The 23151-nt window shown below is 42.4% G+C and overlaps 1 protein-coding gene across 4 annotated transcripts; it reads right to left on the bottom strand.

The window, feature by feature from the left end:
• Nucleotides 1-497: 497 nt before the first annotated feature.
• LOC310900141 (nutritionally-regulated adipose and cardiac enriched protein homolog) lies at nucleotides 498-22694 on the bottom strand. Of its 4 annotated transcripts, none has more exons than XM_083837621.1 (7): nucleotides 22203-22694; nucleotides 19782-19960; nucleotides 11974-12074; nucleotides 11041-11148; nucleotides 7115-7241; nucleotides 5205-5285; nucleotides 498-2417 (listed from the first exon to the last, which is right to left on the bottom strand). In XM_083837621.1, exons 4-7 carry the CDS (start codon nucleotides 11056-11058, stop codon nucleotides 2215-2217), a joined length of 429 nt encoding a protein of 142 aa, XP_083693747.1. In that variant the 5' UTR covers nucleotides 11059-11148; nucleotides 11974-12074; nucleotides 19782-19960; nucleotides 22203-22694; the 3' UTR covers nucleotides 498-2214. The 4 variants fall into 4 exon arrangements, 3 of the variants coding, with proteins under 3 accessions (XP_083693747.1, XP_083693748.1, XP_083693746.1); XM_083837622.1 differs by having other exon boundaries at nucleotides 5205-5231; nucleotides 22203-22677; XR_014584855.1 differs by lacking the exons at nucleotides 11041-11148; nucleotides 11974-12074; nucleotides 19782-19960; nucleotides 22203-22694 and adding an exon at nucleotides 9720-11025 and having other exon boundaries at nucleotides 498-861; nucleotides 960-2417; nucleotides 5205-5231.
• Between the last annotated feature and the right edge of the window lie 457 nt (nucleotides 22695-23151).

Below are 23151 nucleotides of genomic sequence, written 5' to 3'. Positions count from 1 at the left end.
TTTCCATCCCAAGCAGGGCTGAGGGAAAGGAGGTCCCATGCCCATCTCCTGGGGAGCAGCACAGAGACTGGAACATGCACACTGTTTTCACATTGTCTCTCCCAGTCCTAAAGAGGAGATCCCTCTTTATCTTAACTCTTTGGCTTGTTTTCAAGTTAGCAAAACCAGGCTGGCAGCACACAGGAAGGATTCCCTGTACTGCTCTCCTCAAGATGACCCAGCTTTTGTCAGCCCCAGACTTTGCCTTCCTATTGCAATATGCCACCACTTGCAGTGTGGGAAGAGACCCCCCGAAAAAGGTCCCCATTTTGTATGTATTAGGTACTAGGAGGACACAGCATTCCAGACCCCAAAAGGTACACCACTGATTTGCCAGAGTTCCAACACCAACATTAAAAAGGTCATAAACAGAAGTGAAAACAGGACTTGCAATCACCCCCTTGCCCTATGCGTGTCGCAATCCAAACCTTCCCACCACAGATTCACCAGCACACAAGTTTAAAACTTTTCTGATTTATTATCCAAACAGCAGGGCTGAGGTGGGGAAAGGGAAGGGAAGCACCGGGGGACTTATCCTGTGAGCTGGGATACACAAGTGGTTTGAGCAAAGAAAGAGCCACAGAGCCAAATGCTCCCACAGCATCCTCTGGGTCCCAGACCAGCAGCTTGTCAGGTACAATTGCTGTGGCCTTCCTTCTTAGGAAGAGCATGAAAATAGCTGCTGAAGCCAATTATTTCTGTCTCTAACTGCAATTTTTGTTTGTACTCATTCTCAGTCAAGTTGCTGCCCACTCTGCACCTGAGAGAAGGCTGCATAATTTGTTTCTTTTTATCCTCTGCCTGGTTTAAGTCCTTGGGTTGCTTGGACAAGATTGGTGGGGCAGAGAAGTATTGTCCTCTCTTTTTTTTAAAGTCAATTAAGAATAAAACACCAGTTTTTCTTTTTTTTAGTGGGTTGCAAAGGCAGAGGAGTTTAGTCAAGGTCGTGTAGGCATCACATCCATATTCTCTGCCCTGTTTCCTTTCTCTTTCTTTTCCTTTTCTTCAGCTCTTATGGCTTCTGCTGTCATCCTTATACTGAATAAACCCAAGCATACATCAAGTGTTACTTGACAAGAATCTAAGGCCTGAAAAGTGTATCATGCTGTTTTTGTTTAGGAAGAAAACATAGCTCAAGCTCATAAGCTTGCACTTGCTGGACGTCCTCTCAGACACTCAGAGCATCATTCCACATTTATTGCCTGATCTCCATTAAAATGATTGCCTCCAGAGAGGTTGCACTGTATGGTGCTACAACGGAGAGATAACAGGGCTTTGACCCCACACCTTCATACACAGCCCGTAATACCCTTACATAAGGTTTTGAACACACAGACATAAAAGCAAAACCTCTGACTGAAGACAAGCACTACCATAAATCTTGTAAGCTCAGCTCATGGGGTTTATGGACTGAATCAAGCCCAGAGGATTGAGCTACTGATTTGATAATTAACCTGGGATTCGATGCTGCTATGTATTATGTTAGGCAAATGCTCTGTTTGTTATTTAAATGACTTTCCATGTTCTTTTTCACACCTGGGAGTCAAGTGAAACATTAAGAGTCAACTCTTGCCCATGGAGGAAAAAATGCATGAAGGGAAAGAAGAAAGCTATTTGCCGTGATTTTACTAACAATCATTTCAGGTATATAAATATAGCAGCTTGACAAGCCTTTGGCCACCAGAGTAGTGTTTGTGCAATAGTTCAGCTTTATTTTAACTTTTGTAGAACAGCTCTTAGGATACTTGAGGAGAAAGATGGTTTGGTATTTAATGCTTTGACCTGAGACTCAGGAGACTTTTATTCATGCTGTGCTGCTGCCTGCACAGATCAATGAATTTCTCTCTCTGCCTCTGCTCCTCATAACAGCAGTTTATAAGCTCTTTGGGGGACAAAACTCAGGCACTTGTTTGCTGTTAAGGATGATGGAGCATCAGTTTGGTGGGACCTCTTGGTGCTACTATTATCATTCAGTAACGTTAAGGAAAAAGAAGAAAGGAAAGGAGAACAAGCAGCTGCTGGAAGGTGCACAAGAGGGGTGGTTTTCTTGTTCTTTGAGTTGGATGCTCGTGTTCCTTGCATGGGGACTGAGTTGACAGGGAGCTTTGCTCTGTCGTATGATGATTACCAGTGCTCTGAGATGTCTGTCAGGCTTTCTGCAGATGGAGGACATTGCTACTGCCTCATAAACCAAGTCCAGCATTTATGAGCAACGTGTCTTATCTGAAGAAAGAAGATAACAAGTCGGGATTGAAACTCCTCCAGGACTTTGGTGTCTTGCTTCATGCTGGTGTAGTAGAGACTCGCAGCCAGGATCAGCACAGCACAAAAGGAGAGCCCCAGGAGCACAGGCAATCCAGATGATGACCTGTCATGCACTGAGAGAGGGTGGGGAGGAAAAAGAAAGCAACGTTATTTTAGTGTCATCTTAAACACTTCCCAAATCTGACCCCCCGCTGATGCTTTTGTCCTACTTTTCTGGGAACAGCGGGGTACACGGGGCTCTGGTTGTGAATACTTCTCCAGGCATCAGTTAAGTGATAGCAGGTCACACCTCCTGATGCAGGGCAGTGAGTATAAAAGCCCTCATCTAATGGTGCATTTAAAGAGTTTAATTATATACAATACGAACAGGATTACCATAGCTAAAGCATAATCTCAAATTTCCTTCCAGCAATTATTTTTTATACCTTGAAGCTAAATGTTAGGTTACTAGGAGAATATTAAGCCACCTCACCTAATTATTTAATGCCTACAAATGTTCCATAAAGAGAGAAGATCTAGATTTCTGTCCTTTTCCCTGGTAACTCAGCCTGTTTGGGGCCTCTGCTAATTACTGAAAGATCTGAGACAAGGCACAGGCACATTTAGAAAACTCTGGCTGGCTTAACCTCTCTCTAAGTGCTAGGTGTGCTAATTACACTGGAACATCCTCAGTGTTTGCTCTTATTCAGGAGGACACTGTAAACGTTTTTTCTTGCCTGTTAAAATATAATTCAAGGATGTTTAAAGTGCTATAGGTCAGGCATAGTTCATGTGTGGAAGTCAATGGGCTACGTTTAGCTCTCTGATGTCCATGCAGCTATTTAGAGGTGTCTCAGCCCTTGTATGTGTGTATCCATCCATGGACATCTGGGATGCAGTTTGGTTCAGATCTGTCTGCTTTGTTTGGCTGCATGCTCATTGCACCATCAGTATTATTTTATAAAACACTTTGAGTATTAAACATGCAGTATAAAACCAAATTCACGCCTGAATAGAAATCCAAAGTGTGCAGCTATTTTCCTGCCATATGCACATAATCAATAAGAAGATAAAAATGTGGCATGGATTATTATGGGTAAAGGACCAACATTAGCTATAACATATTTAAATTAGCTTCTACCACCAGCCCTGGAATACACAGCAGTCAATTAAATTGTCATACAGAGGTACTGAGAGGAAGGTAAAAAGTCGTAAAACCAAGCAAGAAACCATAATAATGTATCAAAAAGTGTATTGGGAAAAGGTAAAATGTTAATAGGCAGTCATTTTATAGCTAACCAGAAACCAAATCAATGTCCCATAATAGGTCTGAGTGAATTATTTGCAGCAAATAATTTATTCCTTTGAATTTATCCTTTCTTTCTGTTTGCAAATTATCCATGAGCAGACTTCAATTTTTATAAATTTGATTATTTGGTATTATTCTATGAATGGTTTATATGTAGGTATATATTTATATGTAGGTTTATATGGTTTATATGTGGGTTTATATGTATATAAATATGTATATAATGGTTTATATGTAGGTATTTAACCAGTGAGTTACTCACCACTTTCTGCTTATGCAGTTTTTTTGATTTGGAAGGTGGTATTTACATTGTTTGACCTCCCGGGCCACGTGATACACCTCTTGACTGGGTGGCTGCCCACCTTTCAAAGCACGGAGCCTGTCTGATGAGTGTATTCTGTGAGAGTGAAACTATTCTGTAATGCTCAACAGCTTTTCAAATCAGCCCTTTTCTATGAAGTGCTTAAAACTATGAAGTGCTTAAAACTGTTTTTCATCTCATGGAAGTTACTTTCTATGTCAAATTTTTGGGTTATTTGAGATGCAAACTTGTTTTTTCATTATATCCTTTCAACACAGGAATATGCTTAGTCCGGAGACATAAAAAAATAATGTGGAAGAACAGTCCCAACCCAAAAATAGCTCTGAGCTATGCTCACACAGCTTAATCACACTGCTACAAATGTGTGCTGGAGTGTGTGTTTGCTCTTTTCTAAGTTGCAAATCGAAAAAAACAATGTTTAAATTTGTTGAATTGTTTGGTGGAACAGCACGTTCAGCCCTAGCCATGTGCCCACACACGTAAGAAAAAAAGCAACTTGTCTGTGAGAAAAGCACTGGACCGGCATACAAGAGATTTTGGTTCAGGTCCTGCCTTGACCCTACATTTCCACTGTTATCTGAGGGATGTTTGGTCTTTCCTTTTCCACCAGACTCCTTCCTGCCCACAGCACCTTGTTCCTTTTGGCCTTCCACAACCACAGCTCTGTGTGTGTACATATATGTATATGTGTATATATGTACCCTTTCCCCCCTTACTGCACTGCATACAGAAGGGGCTGGATTTTGGCCAAGGCCTCTAGAGATGATTGCCATCATAATAACACACAGATAGACACATTGCCTTGGGGGTCTGTGAGGCTGCTTGGCCTCAAACATCCTTGCAAGCAAAAAGAAAAAAAAAAAAAGATTATTTTTATTGTTTCTACCCTGCCGCCAGTGTATAAATGAATTGTCTCTTCCCCACATAAGAAAGTCAGCGGGGAGAACTACTGTTTCGCTTGGGGTGCTTTCCCTGCATATCTTAGTGAAAAACCTGTACCTATTTCATTGCCACAAAATATATTAATTATATTTAAATTAAAAATAGCTTCAGGGATTTCATTTTTGTTTCCACTATTTGTCTTGCTAGATGTCTTGTTTAAAATACTGCAGCAGACCTCATCAACTCTTTGTGCTTCATGTGCCAAGACAGAAAAAGCAACAGCTGCCAACAGTATGAAATGCTTCATATTTGGAAGGTTTATTTGCAGAGCACATCCCCACCGCTGCAAAGCAAACTCAGGTTAGTTCCATGAATGCCTCAAAGTTATAATGTGAAACTTTGACTTACCCACTACGTAGTCACAGCAGGAAATAACTAGAAAACAGAATAAAAATGTTCTTACATGCCTGGAAAGGAGGTGTCTCTTTGCTGAAGATTAAAAAAAAAAAAGCATGCACTGGACGGTATCTCTGAAACTGCCAGTCACTCTACAGATATTGGGCAACTTCTCACACTGCTTTTGACTGAATGCATTTATGCCCAGACAAAGATCTATCCACCCCATGCAAACATGCAGACACAGGTGCACTTCAGGGACGTGAGGAAAAAAATATTATATGGGGAATTTCATAGGCAGAGATTACTGCTGGTGCAGGATGGCCAAAAGTCAGCTCTCAACAAAAAACAAACAAATGAAAAAAAAAAACCACCTCTTCCTACTCTGCATCATTTCTAGAAGAGAAATGAGATAGACCAGGAGGCTGAGAATAAAAATGAAATGTAGAAAACAAACCCGACTGTAAGATGCAACTGTCATCCAACAGCATCCTGGAACTGCCTCTGCTTGGCAGCTGGGGCCCAGATGCAATCCAGGATGAAAAGTGAGCATGGAAAAATTTCACTGGTGCCAGCAACTTTCATCTTACCAGCCTCTGTTTTAATAACGTTGCATGGACAAACAGCAAATCATCTAAATCACAGGCTGTTTGTAACACAGAATATTAATTATGAGTTGGGACATTTCTCCCGTCCTCATGGAAGAGTCAGAGTCTTTCCCATCCCTGCAGCTTCCTGTGGCTTGAGCACAGTTGTGCTGAGGTCAGAGCTGGTGGGTGCCAAAACCCCATCCCAAGCTGGACTGACTGTGGGGTGCCAAGCATTGATCTGGGGGCACAGACTCTGACAGGGAGCTGAAGGAGGTATTGCGTCTCGTCCAAATCCTGCTCCTGAGCAGTCAAAAGAGCTTTGAAGAGTTTAGGGCTGACTCATTGATTCTTCCCATGCGTTCAGTTCGGATAGGAAAGCCCAGGCTGTGCCAACAACCTTATCAAGAAACAGCTTTTCACTCCTGCATTAGTAGGCACCAGAAGCAGCACACTGCAAAACCAACAAGAAGTCTGTATACAGACACAGCAGTGGATGCCAAGCCTTGTTTATAGAAGCTGAGTAGCAGTCCAGACAGGTGGCTGACATGGAAATTTCTGTCACCTGTGTTTTTGCTAGCAGATGTATCAAAACCATACAATTTTAGCTTCCTACCAATAAACACAATTTTTCCTAGTCGGATCTGTTAGTGAAAGTCAGAATAAAACAATTATTTGGTTATGAACTGTATTTAACACGTGCAGAAGTGCAAACTGAATCCTTGTGTTAGACCTCAGCTTCAGGTCACTCCCAGCTGACCTACCCACAAGCTGTTATTTTGGCTCATGAGTGAAAGACCAGAAGACATGTTAGCTGTGTTGTTCCTTGGGTACTTTTATTTGCAGAAAATATTACATCCTGGCTGCTTTTAATCCCAGTGGGCCAGCCAGGCTCAGACCTTTAGTGTTCTGTCCCTTGCCATGCAGGTTGCTCAGAAACATCAGAAGGTGAGCTCCCTCCCCAGTATTACATCCTAGTTACCCAGAACGACGTAAGCACATTTAAATTTGGTTTGTTTGAGCTCATCTATGAATGAAGTGTTCTGGGGTAGACCTGGTGCTCAGCCAAACCCATGGTCTGCAATGGTCCCTGCGGTCCCACAAGTTCACCATGAGAACAGCCTGAGGCTGCTATACCCTGATCCTCCAGGACAGGCAGGGGAATGGACCACGTGCACTTCTGCAGAGCACAGCACAGAAGGTGTCTGTCCCCTGCTCCATGCTGAGCTTGAAAAGACAGATAACCCTAACAGAGGGGAAGGCTGATGAGGACAGACAGGGTGAAGGTTAAGAACTAGAAAGGTCATGCCAGAAAGCCTAATAGCTTGAACATACCATGTTCAATGACTTCTTCTGGCTCACGAAATCGAACCCTTCTCTCTGCTTTCCTTTTTTCCCCCACAGCTTGGTCCACAGGTGGTCTTTTCCTCAGTATTGAAGGAGGACAGCTACTGTCAACTGTCTAAAGAGTTGATCAAAACACAACACATGGCCATTCAAACTGGAGTAATAAATCTAGGTGAAGCTTTGAGTTTTTGTGGCTATATTTTTACCATGTCCCCCAAAGGACATGATATGGAACACATCTGATGTGACATTTACAGTCATATCACTGTAATACGTACACCAAGCCAATATAAATATCATTGTCGTAGATCTTCAGTACACTAAAGCTGTCTTTTCAGGAAAAAAAAGCTTGGTTAAAGAAACAGCAAAGTTTCAGAAAGGATTTCTCTAAATTGGAGCGAACAGTTATTGAAGATAGCTGCTCAACAGACTGGGGTAGAACACATATATGATATGAAAGATAAGATTCATATTATTGGAAGCACCTTTGAAGTGTTCTGAGCTAAGCTGCTCTGTTTTGGATGTGGTGTTGCCATTTAAACAACTGAAGCTATGCACCAATCTCATGATTTCAAGCAATTGTTTGCCATTTGATAACACAATTATGTTGTTGCTCTGCTTTTTCCTTGGAAGCCACGCTCAGTCTTTGATAATGAAATCAGATTGCTGTGGATTCTGCCAAATGACAAAAAACAGGGCTGCTAATAGTAATAAAACCCTCTTCCGTGTAGGAATGTTCCCAAAGTTAACCCCCCAAAGCAAATCCAAAGCATCTCAGTTCAGAGACGCACGTTGTCCTCGGAAAGTGGAGCAGCAGATGGCAAACTTTCTACTTTTCGAAGACCTAAGTGGGTGGCAGAGATTCTATACATTTTATTTTTACTTTAAGATCAAAGTTGTCTTCTCTACACCTCTTCCTCCTCTTTCTCCTCATGTGTCTTTTCCTCACTCAGTGACGGCAGAGCCCTTCCTCCGTGTTTTTCTTCCTGCTTTCCTCTTCTACTCCTCAGTGTCTGTTGCATTTGCCCATTTTTATAGTCAGATAGCCTTGCCCTACACCTTGTTTCTTTGCATGCTTTCCCCACACTCAGCACTTCATGCACACACTATCTGGGTTGTAGAGGCAGGGTTAAAGCCCATTACCTACAGTTTGGGGCTGACAGACTGCCCAGAGAGGGTCCATAGTTTTCTCTGTGCGTCATACACTGTATGTCCCCTTTACCAAACACATGTTGACCACATTGGCTTTGGAAGAGACACCGCTATGTGCTGGATGAAGAGAGGGATTTAGGGGTGACATTGCTGGGCAGATCAAGCCTACCGGCGTGGCTTTCCGGTGGATACCTGGGCCTCCTACACAATTCACAAAGCAATTATGTGTTTAAAAAAAGCATCCACAGCAGCCGGCCCATTAAGCAGGAAAGCACATAACACAGACAGCAGGAACTGCAATGGAGTGGGGAACGTCTTCAGCTCTGATGCCTTCTCCTGAGGGATTTGTAAGCCAAATTTTAGCATAATATCACTGGTAAGGATGTTTTCTCTAAGCTTGGGGTCATACAAGCATCAATACCTCCTCTGTCTCATGATCAGAGGCAGAATGGTGGAGGTCTGTGTTTTTTATCCAGCAGCTCAAAAGCTGGAAGACCCATCCAGCATATGGGAGATCTAGATTCAACTTCTTTCTAAATCCAAGGGAATATGAACCCATATCTCCTATATGCACACCTTCATCATCAGACCTATGGTGCATGTGTGAGACTGAGGGAATCTCAGTCGCTACCAGTGAAGCCATCTTGTTTGGCCTGGAATAATTAAATATTCATTGGAACAAAGAAAGAAAGAATGAAAGAATGGCTTTGCAGCCCAGTGTTTGGGTGCTCCCTTGGGGATGGAAGAGGTCTGCTCCTATCCTTGCTCCAATGAATACTTAATGTGAAATACTTAAATATTCATTGGAGCAGTCACTGGGAACAGGGTGTCTTGTCTACCAGGTGAGTGCCCTAATCACTCTGCTGTAGCCTTACACACACACACACACACAAACACACACTTTCTGGCATAATGAATATTTAATTATTTTGTAGAAAAAGGAAGCAGCTTCGGGGAGGCACAACACAAGATGCCCAGCTCAGACTAGCAGTGGTTACAGCTTTGTCTGAGAGGAGTCCTCCAGTGGCACATTCAAGGAAACCAAACCTTATATTTGAAGAGATTCATAACTCCACAATACACTTTTGTCCATATGAGATTTTCCAAACACCCAACAGCAATGTCACATCAAAACAGAAAAACATTAAACAGCTAGGTGGTGGGATAGCACCAAGCCAATGAAAACCTTAAAAAGGAAGTGACATTTATAATATTTACTAGGCTTTAACAAACTATGGAAATCAAAGCTGCACAGTGTCAGGAAAAAAAAAAAAGATACATTTTCCTCTCAGACAGCGACCCAGTGTTAACAGGTATGACAAGAGCTGGAAACCTACCGAACTGTTAGTTTGGAAAGAATATGACATTAAAAATAAGGCACTTGTGAAAAATTCTGGGCATTGGGCACGAGGACACTATCACCCATCAAGAGATTACTTACCAGGAGCTCCTGTGCACTACGATCAGAAGGTGGGTCTGGACATATTTGGGACATGTACTCTGGATGCCAACATGAAGCCTCCCACACGAAGCTTTGGTTGGAAAGCCACTCGCTCAAGGAAATGGGGAGGATCAGGGAAAAATGTCTGGAGACCCCTCTGCCGTGGGGACTGAGCAGGCAGTGCCAGCGAGCAGACGGGAGCAGCAGCAGATGACAAAGGAGTGGAAAGATGAGTTTCCGCCCTTCATGCCAGTGTTGGCTTGGGAAGGATGACATGACTTGAAATGTACTCAGCAGCCAAAAATAGCACACAGTGATAATACTGGTTGTGCAGCTGGAAAGCAGGGCTTTCCTGGCAACTGGAGAGAGGCTGAATGGAGCAAAACACAGATAAACACCTACATATTTATATGCGTAAATGTAAAGTCGAGGCTGTTCTTTCCATAATGATTACTGCATTTCCATGATGACATTGGTCTCCTTTCCAGAAAACATTGCCGATCTCAAAAGTCTTGCAAGTGGCACTACTTTTAATCCTTTTCTTGTTCAGAACTATGTGGGCAAAAGCCATGAGGAAATGTTATAGATATAGTGGGTTCACATATATCTCCCTCCAGTACAGTTATGGCCTCACTTTATATGTCTTACATATTAGATCCATTATTATAGTAATAAAGTGAGATTTGAACATTAGACATTTCTACAGATATTATAATAAGATTATTGATAGAGAAGAGAGGTGATTTACTGTTCAACAGGCTTTAACAGCCCCTTGTCAAATGCTGAAGGCTGGTCATCATTAAATATACAATTTCCAGCCAGAAATACCTGCCAAGACTGCTGAAATATGGTGGTTTATTGTCTCTACAAGCACAAGCTTGAGGGTTTTTTTTTTTGTTGTTGTTGTTCTTTTCTTGGAGCTATTGATTTGCTGTGAAATGTCTAAAAAAATCCAGTTTTGTGTAATTTTCCAAGTTAGATGGAGTGTCTCAAGGCGGGACCCTAGCATTGCTCCTTTCACAAGGGGCTTCACTGCAAAGTGGAAGGGAAGACCCCAGTGTTCTCTGTTACAGCTGTGCATGCTCAGACCAGGCCATCATTTTGCACCTACCCCGTGAAGCAAGGGTTGCAAGATGCGGGCATTGGCACCAAGACCCAGTCTCTGCATGGGTCTTCAGTGTTTGGAAGACTTGCTGTCCTCAAACCTTTCCCTTCCCAGCAGTGAAAGCAGTGTCAGCATGGAGGACGACACATTTTACTGGCCTGGGGCACTTCACTGAATGCACCGTATCTAAAAGCCACCTGGAGAGAAACACCTTACCTTCTCTTTCCTGTACATTGGGGTGTTGGAGGGCTTTTCCTCATGCTGTAACCGGCTCACAGCTGCAAGGCTTGTAAAATGTTCTCAAAATCCCCTCTCTGGTGTGTCCTGCAAGTGTTTCACATCAGTTATTTTTGGGATATCTAAGCTGAGCTTTTGGTGGGGAAAAGTCATTTTTCAAAACTTTGGTCATGGTAGATCCTAGACAGAGAGGTGACAAAACCTTTCAAATGGTGACCCCCAGCTTATCTGGTTCCTCCTTGCTCCCATCATGATAATCACTTGCTACTAAATAATATAAGAAGGAATTTATATGCCTACTGTGGCCAAAAATACAGGTGGAGGAGGGAAGAAGGAAGTCAAAGCCTAATATTCATCTCTCTCTCGCTTTCCCTACATGAATTGTCTCATTCATTTTTACTAGTGTCATCCATCAAGTCACATAAAAAAGGTCTTTTGTAGCCTCTTATTCCTGAAAACAGAGGCAAAGAGCTCATAATCTTTTAGACCTGAATGAGAAACCCTGTTCTTATCTTTTTTTCAGTGAATCTGATCTTATTGAAAGCAAAGGCCTTTTTTTTTTTTTAACAATTAATCAGAATTTTTTGAGATTATCTTTAAAACCCCCAGAAGAAAAGTTGTTGGTTTTTGTTTGTTTGTTTGTCTGTTTTTAATTATAAATGGCTCGTTTGTAATTTTCAATGTAAGAACTCTTCTTTTCAATTCCAGAGATTCCCCTTAAGTATAAACATTTTTTTTCTGTTAATTTGATTGAAAAATTATTAGGCATCTTATAAATGTTTTCATGAAAGATTCCTATCCAAATGTTAGGAATGATCATTTAATAGTACTATTCTCACTTTTTTTTTTTTCCTCAACCTGTTAATTATATTGATAGCGATAGTTGTAAATGCTTGAATAATTTGTAGTTACCTGGGCACTCAAGTTCCAGTGGATAAAGATGTCAGGAGTTCAAATCTCATAACAGGGACAGATCCATTCTTGCTAAGTGCTTTTGATTGCAGTTTAACCACCTAAAATTAGATATAGATTAGGAATAAAACACAGTTTCATACATGAAGTGAAAAATTCCAGGAAGATAACTTTCCTAGTTTCTGAAATCACTAGTAAAAAATAAGTTACAATACTGGAACAATTTCTGCTCTGGAAGCTGGAAGGATTTCCCTTAACATTGCCCTCCTCTTTGAAGTAATTTTTCATCTAGGCTTTGATCTCAGTTCTCGCAACACATGTCAGAACCAAAGCTGGACAAAGAATTCATAAATGAATTATTTAGCTGAGGAGTGTCACCTCTATTTCTTTCTGCTAATTGTTCACAAATACATAGTGACTTTTGTGAACATATTCATTATTCAGATTTATTCAGCGGATAATTGCTGGGAGAAATTATTTGTCTGTAGATTGCTTGGAAGCATTTTGCTGTGACCATTTACTAGTAAAAATCTATCAAGGCTTTTAATACGAGACAAACTGAAAATATCTGTAACTACTGATGGAGTTCTTAAGCGTGACCAATATACTGCAGTCTTAATCAGCAAATCCCCTCTTTTGAGGACAAACTCCTCTACTTCCAGTGTTACATGAGAGAAAAAGCAAAGACATGTCAAATATCTGTCGTGCCGACTTTGAATGGCTCGCATTGTATATGCAAATAAGTTTTTACAAGAAAAAGGTTGCTTAAGTGTTTGCTTAGCAGAAAAATAAAACAAGCCTGAACAAAACATGATTGACTTCCCAGTGAATAAGTACGAACAGTCCACACAAAGGAACTAACTGCACAGCCAGTATTTTCATGCAATACCCCAATGGAAGATGTCTAGGAAATAAACATAACATGATAAAACAATTTTACGCTCAGAGGATAGCTGTGTAACCATATGAACTCTTTTTCCATTTCCTTCTGCAGGAATAAATATTTTAGACAAGCAAAGGACTTTGTAAATGATGCCTTTGTGGGGATTCGTCTGGCCTGGTTCAATTATTTTGAAACCTAGCAATTTTCTCATATCATTGAATCTGGTTTTATTGCAAATAGGGTCATAGAAATAGTCACTCATTGTGATAATGGACTTAGTTTATCTTAACTATTAACACTTCTAGTAGGTTTACACACACATATATATTCAATATTTATGGATATGCACAGTGCATATATATTAATAATGAAGTAACTTTATCTCCAACAATCTGAAAACAAAATCACGTAATACCATACAGTGTGGGGTGCAATGGTAACTGGAAGCAGCATATCAGGATAACAGAACAGAAAAGGAATAAATAAATTAGAAGGAAGTCTTCCATATCTTCTTCAACTTCCAGAGTGTCAAATGAGCCTTTGTTCAATATTCCACCTTTCGTGGTTCTGTGTGCTCTTGATTAATAATTTAGAGATGCACCTTTTGGCAGCAAGGTAAGTTTTGTGTTTGCCAAGAGTGATTTTCCACCAGTCAGGGAATACATCAGGAAATAAAAAGGTGAATTGCCCCACAGAGCATCATTAGCTGTGTTCCTTCTTTTTTTTTTTCTGCCTCTGGAGAAGCAGATTTACTGCTGAAATGTGTGGAACACCCATGAGGTGTCATACGGCACTGTTTCTACTCCTCAGACCTTCCAGAAAGGAAAGCACTGCATAAATTCCAACCTCGAGACAAAAATCAGTCTTTCGGACTGTGCATTTCCATATGCATTCCATGACAGAAGGGTCTTGGTTAGCCTCTCTTCTGATGGTCACTCCAAAATGGGATGTTTCCGAGGAACTGGAAAAAAATCAGCCATGAAGCCCAACGGAGACAGAGCAATGAATGGGCATATGTGTGTAGCCAGGTGCACTGATAGCAATCAGTTTATCTGTTCATATAATCCCAAATTCCTGTGATGCCCAGAGACCTGTGTACCCCAGTGTGTTTGCCCCCCAGGAAGGGCAGTTTGTTCAGCCCAAAGCACAACATCTCTAGTTCCTGTGGTGCTATATGAAGGACCCACAAGGTTATCCTCCCACAGAGGCCTTCTCTTCTGCATTTATATATTGCTACCCTGCAGTGGAAATTTTCCTGATGAGCTAGAGCTGTGAATTCCCCTTCGATGCAGGTAGGCAGACCTGGGGCCACTTATCCAGGAACTGCAGGCCTGGATTGTCACTCTTTAAAAAAATCAGATTTGTCACGGTCACATCACATGCAGCTGTCTGATCCAACACAACAAAAGGTATTTCTGAAGCCAGCGCCCTGGCTTTGTTTGTGGATGTAGCAGGTACTTCAGGGTGCCAATCATCTTCCTGGGGTTGCAGCACGAGCTCCAAATCCACAGCATGCAGGGGCTTGCTCTGGATTTCAACTGAGCTCTTCTCTAGGGCAAAGACACAAGCACCAAGCAAAATGTGTAGCAAGATTTTGCATTGTGGTGAGAAGGTCCCCAGAGCAGGGCAGACTGATTTCTACTCTGCTGGAACTGGCTAGAAATGATTTAACTCTGTTGAGGAACCTGGTCTTAATTCATCCCTGGCATGAATCCATTGACTTATAAAGGCATGGATCTGTCTCCGTCTCTTAAAATTGCCTCTCTTATTCATGCGTCTTTCTGGGTAGATGTTACAAACAACCACAATGTACTTGTGATGATATATAGTAAAGAGAGAGAATTTCTGTGCTGCTGAAACGAACTTTCTAAATAATTACAGAATGATTCCACATCCATTTCATAATTAGACTCCTGAGATTACAGCCAAGCCATTATCTGTGATTCAACATGCATTTTTACTTTGGAAATATCCCATAAACCATTAGGTTTATTCCACCTGAGGTTTTCCCCTTCGTTCCGTTCATCCTGCCACTGGGATCTAAAATGTAAAACATGTATTGATTGAATAAGAGTTACCAAGTAACCGAATGCTAATAACTGCTGTTAGCTCACTGTTTCCGTATCAGTCAGCCCTGTTGATGCCGAATGTGGGAGACAGACAGGGCTGAAGTGAGTGAGGTCATTCTGAGTCAGCTTTTATCACACGTTCATCATATTTTAGCAACAAAAAGGAGTGGAACTGGAACCTCTCCTTAAAGCAACTGGGGGCTGCCACCAGCCAGGAGATGGGTGAGAAGCAGTTAGATGGCTGAGCTGGCATGAAATAAAAAGAGAGGGGGAAAATATATATATATATATATATAATGAAAAGAAAAACCCTCAGAAACAGCAAAAACAGAATTATCTTCTGTAGCTCTATTTCAGCAGCAATCACTTTGTGCTCTCTGTTGTGTTGACTGGGACTTTCTGTAATGATCCCTCATTTACTCATGTGAGTTTTGGCCAGTGGAGAAATCAGACTAGGATAATTGCAGGATGTAGCCTAAAATGGGGATTAGCAGCCTTGTCTAAATCCCAGAGATATCAAAAGTCTCCTGTTGATTTCTGCAGGCCCATGGTCTATTCTGAATGGATTTTAGAAACCTGGAAGCTGTTAATGCCAGACTGGTCCTGAGGAGGGCAGGGAGTGGGACTTACATCAGGGGGAAGGGAAGGAGTCAAGGGAATCGTAAAGCACCTAGACACAAGCATCACTGCATAAGATGATTTGAAAGCCCTGATGTAAATGCTCTTGATCTCCATTTTTGGTGTCACCTTGGAAGGGGATTAGATTAGATTAGTGACATGAAAGGAGAACAGAAAAATTGAGAGAATAATGGATCGAAGCGTGAGAAAAGCCCAAATGAGTAAAATATGCATGAATTTGAAGGAGCTTGGATGGTGATACTGCATAATGAATATAAAAAGCAAGTGTCAAATCCTGCTGTCGTTGGCAGACACTTTACACTAATGTTAAGTATATTAAAGTCTATTAAAGCCGATATTTGTTCTGGATTTAATTTCTTGTAATTAGTGTGTGAGACTCTCTCCTCCACCTCTCCACACCCTGAAGGCTGGTGTTTTCAGAGTAGAACAAGCAGTTTTAACAAAGAATAATTGGTACAGTTTCCAAATCTGGCCAAGTGCTTCTGGAACCTATATTCACTTGGATCTCAATTTAAGCTGGGACAAGGAAACTAAGCAAGGAAAAAATCAGACAGTACATCTAAGAACACTTGTATTCATTAGGATATATGATAAGTCAGGTTGAAAGCCAGCTGTTTTTTGCACGAGTAAGCTGAAGATTTCAATTGCAGTTTTGTTCCAAGCAGAGCAGCCTTGAGCATGTCTGTGGAAGTATCGAGGGGACCTGCTCATGCCAGGTCATTTGGTGTCTCCCACGAGGGTGGCTGAGAACAGGACAGGCTTGGACTGGAGACTGTGGAACTGGATCCAGCCCTGGTCCCTGACAGTTTTTCATCAGCTCCTTAAAATAAGGGGCTTTGAGCAACCTGGTCTAGTAGGACGTGTCCCTGCACATGGCAGGGGGGTTTGGAACTGGGTGATCTTTAAGGTCCTTTCCAACACAAGCCATTCAATGATTTCATGAGAAGATGCTCCTGCTAGTAGCTTTACCAGCCTGTTACTAGCTGCCTTGTTAATACTTACAGCCCTCTCTTTTTTTCTCCTTCTCTCTACTTCATTCTTTCAGAAACTTGGTCCTGGGTCAGGAACAGGAAACCTCTGAGCTTAGTGTGATGCTGAGAACAACTCTGTTCTATTTTATGCTCTGTTTTATTTTATATTTGTTTTATTTTATTTTATTTTATTTTATTTTATTTTATTTTATTTTATTTTATTTTATTTTATTTTATTTTTAATATGAATCATTTTATTTTTATCAGCATATTTTTCATAATCTCAAATGTATGAGCCTTTCAAACAGTCACCTCAATGAAGCAGTGGAAATTACAATGCCTTTTCTTTTAAATCTAGGCAAATGCAAAAGCAAGGAATCAGCTTCACAGGACAGTTATAGAGATTGTGAATTAATAGTGTCTGAAGGGAGGAGAACTAAAACTGAGCTCTTGTTCTGTCATGATTTTGGCCACATAGCTATTACCTAATGCAAGCAAAACCTGTTCAGTGCCTTGCATTTTCTCATACATGCATTACACTTTGTGTAGCAAGCATGTCTAGGACAAGTATGGAGACCGAAGTACCCTTACACTCTCTTCTTAGGGTTGATATTTCTCCTTGTGTATTGGAGAGCTGAAAAAAAAAAAGCCCCCTTTTGGACCACAAAAGGGTCATTCCAGCTCTAAAGTGAATATGATGGAAAGGTTATGCCACTACTACTCCTTACCAGAAAAAGACCTCTCCTGCTCTCCTGACTCCAGCTCAGCAGCCCTGAGTTTCAGACTATGGGACTGAAACACCTTTTCCTCATGCTCCTGGATTTGGCAAGCTTTGTCACTTGCTGCATAGATAGTGCTGGAGCTAGAAAATTGCGTCAGCTTCCATGATGGACATATTTGACTTCCCAAACCAAAACACTACGAGCAAGGAGTGCTATGAGACTTCTTTACAGAGCAGTTGCCTTCTATTTGAATGGCATACTTGCCCTACAAACCTTTATAACAACTTTAAAAGAGCATTAGAGGAGATCTGATCCCGCCCCACTGCACAACCACAGGTGCTGCTGATTCCAATGAAGAGTTCTGCATGTGAAACCCAGGCAGGATTTCATCTCTGCTGCTTACATCTATGGGACTGATAAATCTCCATTAAAAGCAAAACTTATCTGTTAGGGCACTTTGGGTCAAGCTGCCTTTCCACTTACACTCCTACAAAAATATTACAGTGAATGGAAACTTGTTAGTGCATGTGTATAACATTTGCTCTTTTGTTAAGTGAAGTGATGAGAAACACAAAGACTGGGGCAAGGAACCGTTGAGTCCAAAACACAGATATCAAGTTTCTTGTCCAACTAGGGCAATAATTTTTATTTTCCTCTGATTGAAGTCACTTTAATGCAAGGGGCACAATCTGCCTGTGAGGTTGGCACTCTGCTCTCTTGAGCTCTGGCTTTACTGGCTTCTGCCAAGCAGCCAAGTAATTTCATCTGTCACATTCCCACTGGCTTGTCTGCTATCACTAGCTTATTAGAACTAGTGAATTTCCAGCATTTTGGCATTCGCAATGCACTGACACACAGCATAATCTTCTGAATAATACACTCTGCTTGCAGTACATGAGTGAAGAAAGTATCTGTCTGCTTCACACTTCCTTCTCTTTAAATGAGTTTTCCTCACATCCAGCAATCTCTGCACAAAGACACCTGGTTCTCATTTCTAAGCCCTGAAGCCTGCCCACTCTTCATCTGGCCTAGGTTCATCTGGGATGTGCTGAGTGACTTTACCTGGCATTTGTCACGATGGCAGCAAGTGCTGCAGGCCTGGCTGCTCCTGCAGAGTCTGTGTGAACCCTGTGCCGGGCGCCCCTCCTGTTTCTGACAGGTGAGCATATTAAGAGAGACAGGCTTTCTTGAAGCCTGCAAGTTTTTCTTGGATGCACAAAGAATCCCTCAGCTAAAGCATACGCAAAAAGCACCCCTGAGACAAGAAGAGAATATCTGACCTTACTAAGTTACTTGCTAAGTGTCAGGCTGACCAAAGCTGGGGGTTTGTGGAGCAGAGATACAGGACCTGTTCTGTGCCCTCACTACCCTCTCTGAAAGAACGCCTTCAGCTCCTTGAATTCACCAGTGGAAATCAAACACAAGACACAGAAACAGCACTGCTTCCCCTTTGTCTAGAGAAGTGCAACTTAAATAAGAAGTATAGGAGGGTGAAAAGAACGGGAGTTCAGAGCAGGTGGCACCAGTGGTTTATGTCACTGAAATTTGTGAGCCCAGAGCTGGATGTGAGGCAATGTTTAGCAGAGAAGATGGACTGGCCCTGGAGAGAAGAAGCTAGTGGTCACATGTGCCGAACAGCCCTCAGTCCTCTGAGCCACCTGCTAACAGGGGAGTTTCTTTGCAAAGGGACGGTGATGCCTTGGGGATGAGTTCCTCAAATCTTGGCTCTGTCCAACAGACCATACAGTAGCAGCTCTGGCCCAAGGAGCGTGCACAACCTAAAAGATTCACCAAACCTCTTGTATCTGAAATCATTAATTTATTTGCTCCCCCCAAAGGTAAAGCAGCTGCCCCAGGATGCACATATAAAGCTTTATAAATTTCAGATACCTGTCAAAATATTCTATTGCAAAACTATCTGAATAATGATGCATTCACTCTAGCCACTTTATATGAGCAAAATGGAGGGTAGATACAGGGTTTGGGAACAGCACTAGGAAAGGTACACAGAACTTTCCTGATCCATGCACTGTGAGAGGCTCAGACCTCCTTTCTGTACAAAGAGGGTTGCTGGGGGTCTGAACTGTTATCTGTGTTATTCTCAACACTAATGGAAAAACAGGCTCTAAAGAAGCAGCTTGTCATATTACCTTTGTACTGGCTCAATTCAAAAAAGCCTGCAAATAAACTTTATTGCTGTTCCTAATAGTGGTTATTATTGATCATAAATAATATGCTCATTTTCATTACTCTTGTTTAAGACCAGGGCCACACAGGAGTTACAGATATTGGTGAGCAGGCTGTACCTGCACCAGAGACTTTATAAACCAAAGGAGCAATGCCAGTTTACAGAAGACTAAAGGTCTGGACCTCAGCTTCCAGAGAGGCTGAACATAAAATGTAAGGAAAAGCAAGCCAAGAAGCCGCAGTGTTTGGACACAAGCAGGCGAAGCAGTTTTTACAATAGAGGCTTTCTCCACACTGGCCTAAGCTGGCAAGAACACAAAACCTTTTTTAGACATACCTGTTGGTCATGATGAAAAGCGTAGGCAGCATCTCATGCTGACATGTCTTGCTTGGAAGGCCTGCTCAGAAAAATCCTTCATCAGATCAGCAGCTGTCGTCTTCCCCCGAGCAAATTCCTTTAAAGCTGTCAAAGATGCTGTAATCAGACTAGGTCATCAAAACCGGTCCTCCTGAGGACTGGAAATAAGATCCAGAGATGATCATTCAGCTGCATGGGCAAGGTCTAAAACACTAAAGTTTCCATTGAAATTAAATGAAGGGGCTGTAATTGCTGTGAAAGAAAAGCAAAGCAATCATTAGGAGAGCCCAAAAGCTTTCAAACTACCTCCTGAAATGGTGCTGGCTGTAAAGTAGGGATCTATGTACCGCACAACAGAATCTGATAGCAGAGCAAAGCTTTTACCAGGAAACCAACTTAGATAACTACTGGAGCATTTGTCTGTGTGCCTCTTGGAGCTAGGGCAAATTTTAATCGAGATTTCTACACACAGTTGAGTAGTTTTATTGCTCGGCTAAATATAAAAAAGGTTAATAAAGTAATAAAAATGGATTCTTTGTCTTCCTGATTTCAAAACATGAGGCTGTGGTCAATATGTTTAATAATTTGTAAATAGACTGGAATGAAGCCCAGCAGCCATGGTGACCACTGAGAGGAGACTGCTGTGCATTTCTGCCCTCTCGGACCTGTGCTTGCATCAGCAGTTTTGCAGCTTCCATAAATTGTTTGTCAGTAAGGAAGAGAAAAGGGGCTGAGCTCCTCTCTGCCATGATGTTTACTGCAGTTGCTGGAGTTACATCTGGGATAAATTTAGCCTGGTTTTGATTAAACACAGTCTTGGCTAGAATTAAAGGGTATCAGTGTATCTGTTTTTAGCTGCATTTACACTATATTGTTTTCAGTGTCTCTGATTTTAGGTGATTGATTCCTCCTTGAGTAGTGGTACAACAAACAGATCCCAAAGCGTCCTTGGTACTTCTCCAGTGCACTGGCATTACACCAGATATCGATTCCCAGCTCCTTCTTATCACTCTAATTTAAAAAAAAAGGAAAAAGAAAAAAAAGAGAGAGAGAGAAGGAAGGAAGGAAGGAAGGGAGGGAGGAAGGAAGGAAGGAAGGAAGGAAGGAAGGAAGGAAGGAAGGAAGGAAGAGAAAGAAAGAAAGAAAGAAAGAAAAAAGAAAGGAAGGAAGGAAGGAAGGAAGGAAGGAAGGAAGGAAGGAAGGAAGGAAGGAAGGAAGGAAGAGAAAGACAGAAAGAAAAAAGAAAGGAAGGAAGGAAGGAAGGAAGGAAGGAAGGAAGGAAGGAAGGAAGGAAGGAAGGAAGGAAGGAAGGAGGGAAGGAAGGAAGGAGGGAAGGAAGGAAGGAAGGAAAGAAAAAGAAAGAAAAAGAAAAGAAAGAAAGAAAGAAAGAAAGAAAGAAAGAAAAAGAAAGAAAGAAAGAAAGAAAGAAAGAAAGAAAGAAAGAAAGAAAGAAAGAAAGAAAGAAAAAGAAAGAAAGAAAAAGAAAGAAAGGAAGAAAGAGAAAGAAAAAAGAAACCATCTCAATGCATGGTGTGGTTGTTTGGACAACTACAGGAAAAAAAAAAAAGAAAAAGAGCGGAAGAAAAAAGAGGAACAAGCATCAACTCCCCTAGGTTGGAATAGCTAGGGAAATCACTGATTTATCAGACATTTGATGTGCTCACAGGGCTCCCAGCAGCAGTGCCCTGACTGCTGCAGGCGAGGAGGGGAGGGAGCCTAAGCCTACAGCAGGTATCTAAGGGGAGTTGCTTGGGGGAAAAAGTAGGAAAGTGAAGGCGCTGTGCCCCGCTGAGCTTCTGAAAAAGAGAGTTGGAGGAGAGGCTGCTGAAGGACAGGAGAGGTAGAAGTGTGTCACGGGGCACAGGGATCTCTGGAGAAATTTGGGAGACCCCGGCGCAGCAAGGCATGGGGAAAGCTGCTGCAGGGAAGGGAGGGGCTGCAGTCCCAAGAGGCGGATTATTAGCGATAGCAAGGAATCTGTTTCCCATATCTGACTGCTGTTTTCATCAAAGTCCCTGAGCCTGTTTCACCCTGTTTCAACTGGCTCTGTGCTGCTTTTTTTTTTTTTTTTCAGCAGGGGAAACTGAGGCAGCAGGCTGCAAAGCCACTTGCCTGAGGCCAGCAGCAGAGCTGAGCGCTGGGGCTGTCTGACTGCTCACCCCACTTCCCACAGGGACCCAGGGCAGGGGACAGCTCTGAGATGCTGCTGCCAAAGGCTTCTCTTGGCTGTTCAGAGAGAGCATGCCAGGAGAAATCAGAGCATAAAACCCAAGGGAAAAGCTGCTAGAGATCCTGTAACACCAAAGTGCAACCCTGCTGTGGTTTTGCAGTGAGGCAAAGCAGATCACAGAGCAGGTAGCAGAGAGGAATAGCTCAGTATATATAAAGTCATGTACTTGCCTGAGCCCTCTGGAAGAGGCACCAATGGCACTGAGCTCGAGTGAGCCGCAGGACTTCCTCGGCTGTTTATCCTGGTGAAGGATATTTAACAGCTCAGGCAACTGCCTGGAGCTCAGCTGAAAAACCCCCGTGCCAAAAACACAGGAGACGGAGCCAGCGTAATAAACACGAGGCTCCTTGACTTTTTCCTAAGTGTCTAATTATATATACATGCAGCATTCCTGGGGCTCAATTATAAGCTTAAAGTCGCTTTTCCTTCCTCAAGGTTTTGTCCCTGAGTCGGTTAAGCAACCAAGAACAAAGAAACAAGGGGTGTTATCGCACGGCTCCTGTGCCACAGGAGGACTCTTTATTCCCGTACCTCACCTGGCAGCCTCCAGCCTCCCCAGCACTATAATTAGAGCATCTTGCAGCCATCGAAATAGCACTGACCCTCACCACAGTGCTGGCCCTCATCTTGCTGCTCTCATCTGTCTTGCACGACAGCTCCTCACCCACACAAATCAAGAACCTGGAGGGGATGGGGGCATTTCTGCATTTTGGCTGTGCTGCCTGGGTCCACCCATCACACCTGGCCCCCGGTTATGGGATGATGTCTGTGCTCGAGTTTTCTGCTGGAAAGGGACAGAGGGGTGAAACGGGGAGCTGGAGGAAGGATGCATTTTAATTTCGCATTCCATCATCCAGGCTGCTTCTTGAATTAGTGCACGAAACTCGGCTCTTCTGTCCACATTTTGTTCAGGCTTGATTTATATGAGCGTGCAGGCAGGCTGCGGCTGACTGTACAGATCGGTGATTTAAGGAGAGCTGAGACCTCAGGATGAATTAAAGCAGTTTCCTTTAATCTGCCCTGCTTGCCCAACCTGCCAGCTCCAGGAGCCACGCACCGAGCACTGGGGAGCCCCAGTTACCTCCTGGAGTCCTCGCAGAGAGATGTGGGCAGTCCCGG

The sequence above is a fragment of the Anser anser genome (genome assembly GCF_964211835.1).
Source record: "Anser anser genome assembly, chromosome: 5".
In the NCBI taxonomy this organism is placed as follows: Eukaryota; Metazoa; Chordata; class Aves; order Anseriformes; family Anatidae; genus Anser; species Anser anser.
The sequence above is the reverse complement of the archived record's forward strand: the minus strand, read 5'-3'. Positions and strand labels throughout refer to the sequence as shown.

Bases quoted from the DNA above. Each gene is read 5' to 3' on its own strand.
- LOC310900141 (XM_083837620.1), bottom strand. From the start codon at position 9,995: ATGTCATCCTTCCCAAGCCAACACTGGCATGAAGGGCGGAAACTCATC. The intron at 7,242-9,719 runs GTAAGTAATCTC...TCAACTCTTTAG, and splicing joins GTAGTGCACAGGAGCTCCTG to ACAGTTGACAGTAGCTGTCC. The intron at 5,232-7,114 runs GTATGTTCAAGC...TCTGTTTTCTAG, and splicing joins AGAAGAAGTCATTGAACATG to TTATTTCCTGCTGTGACTAC.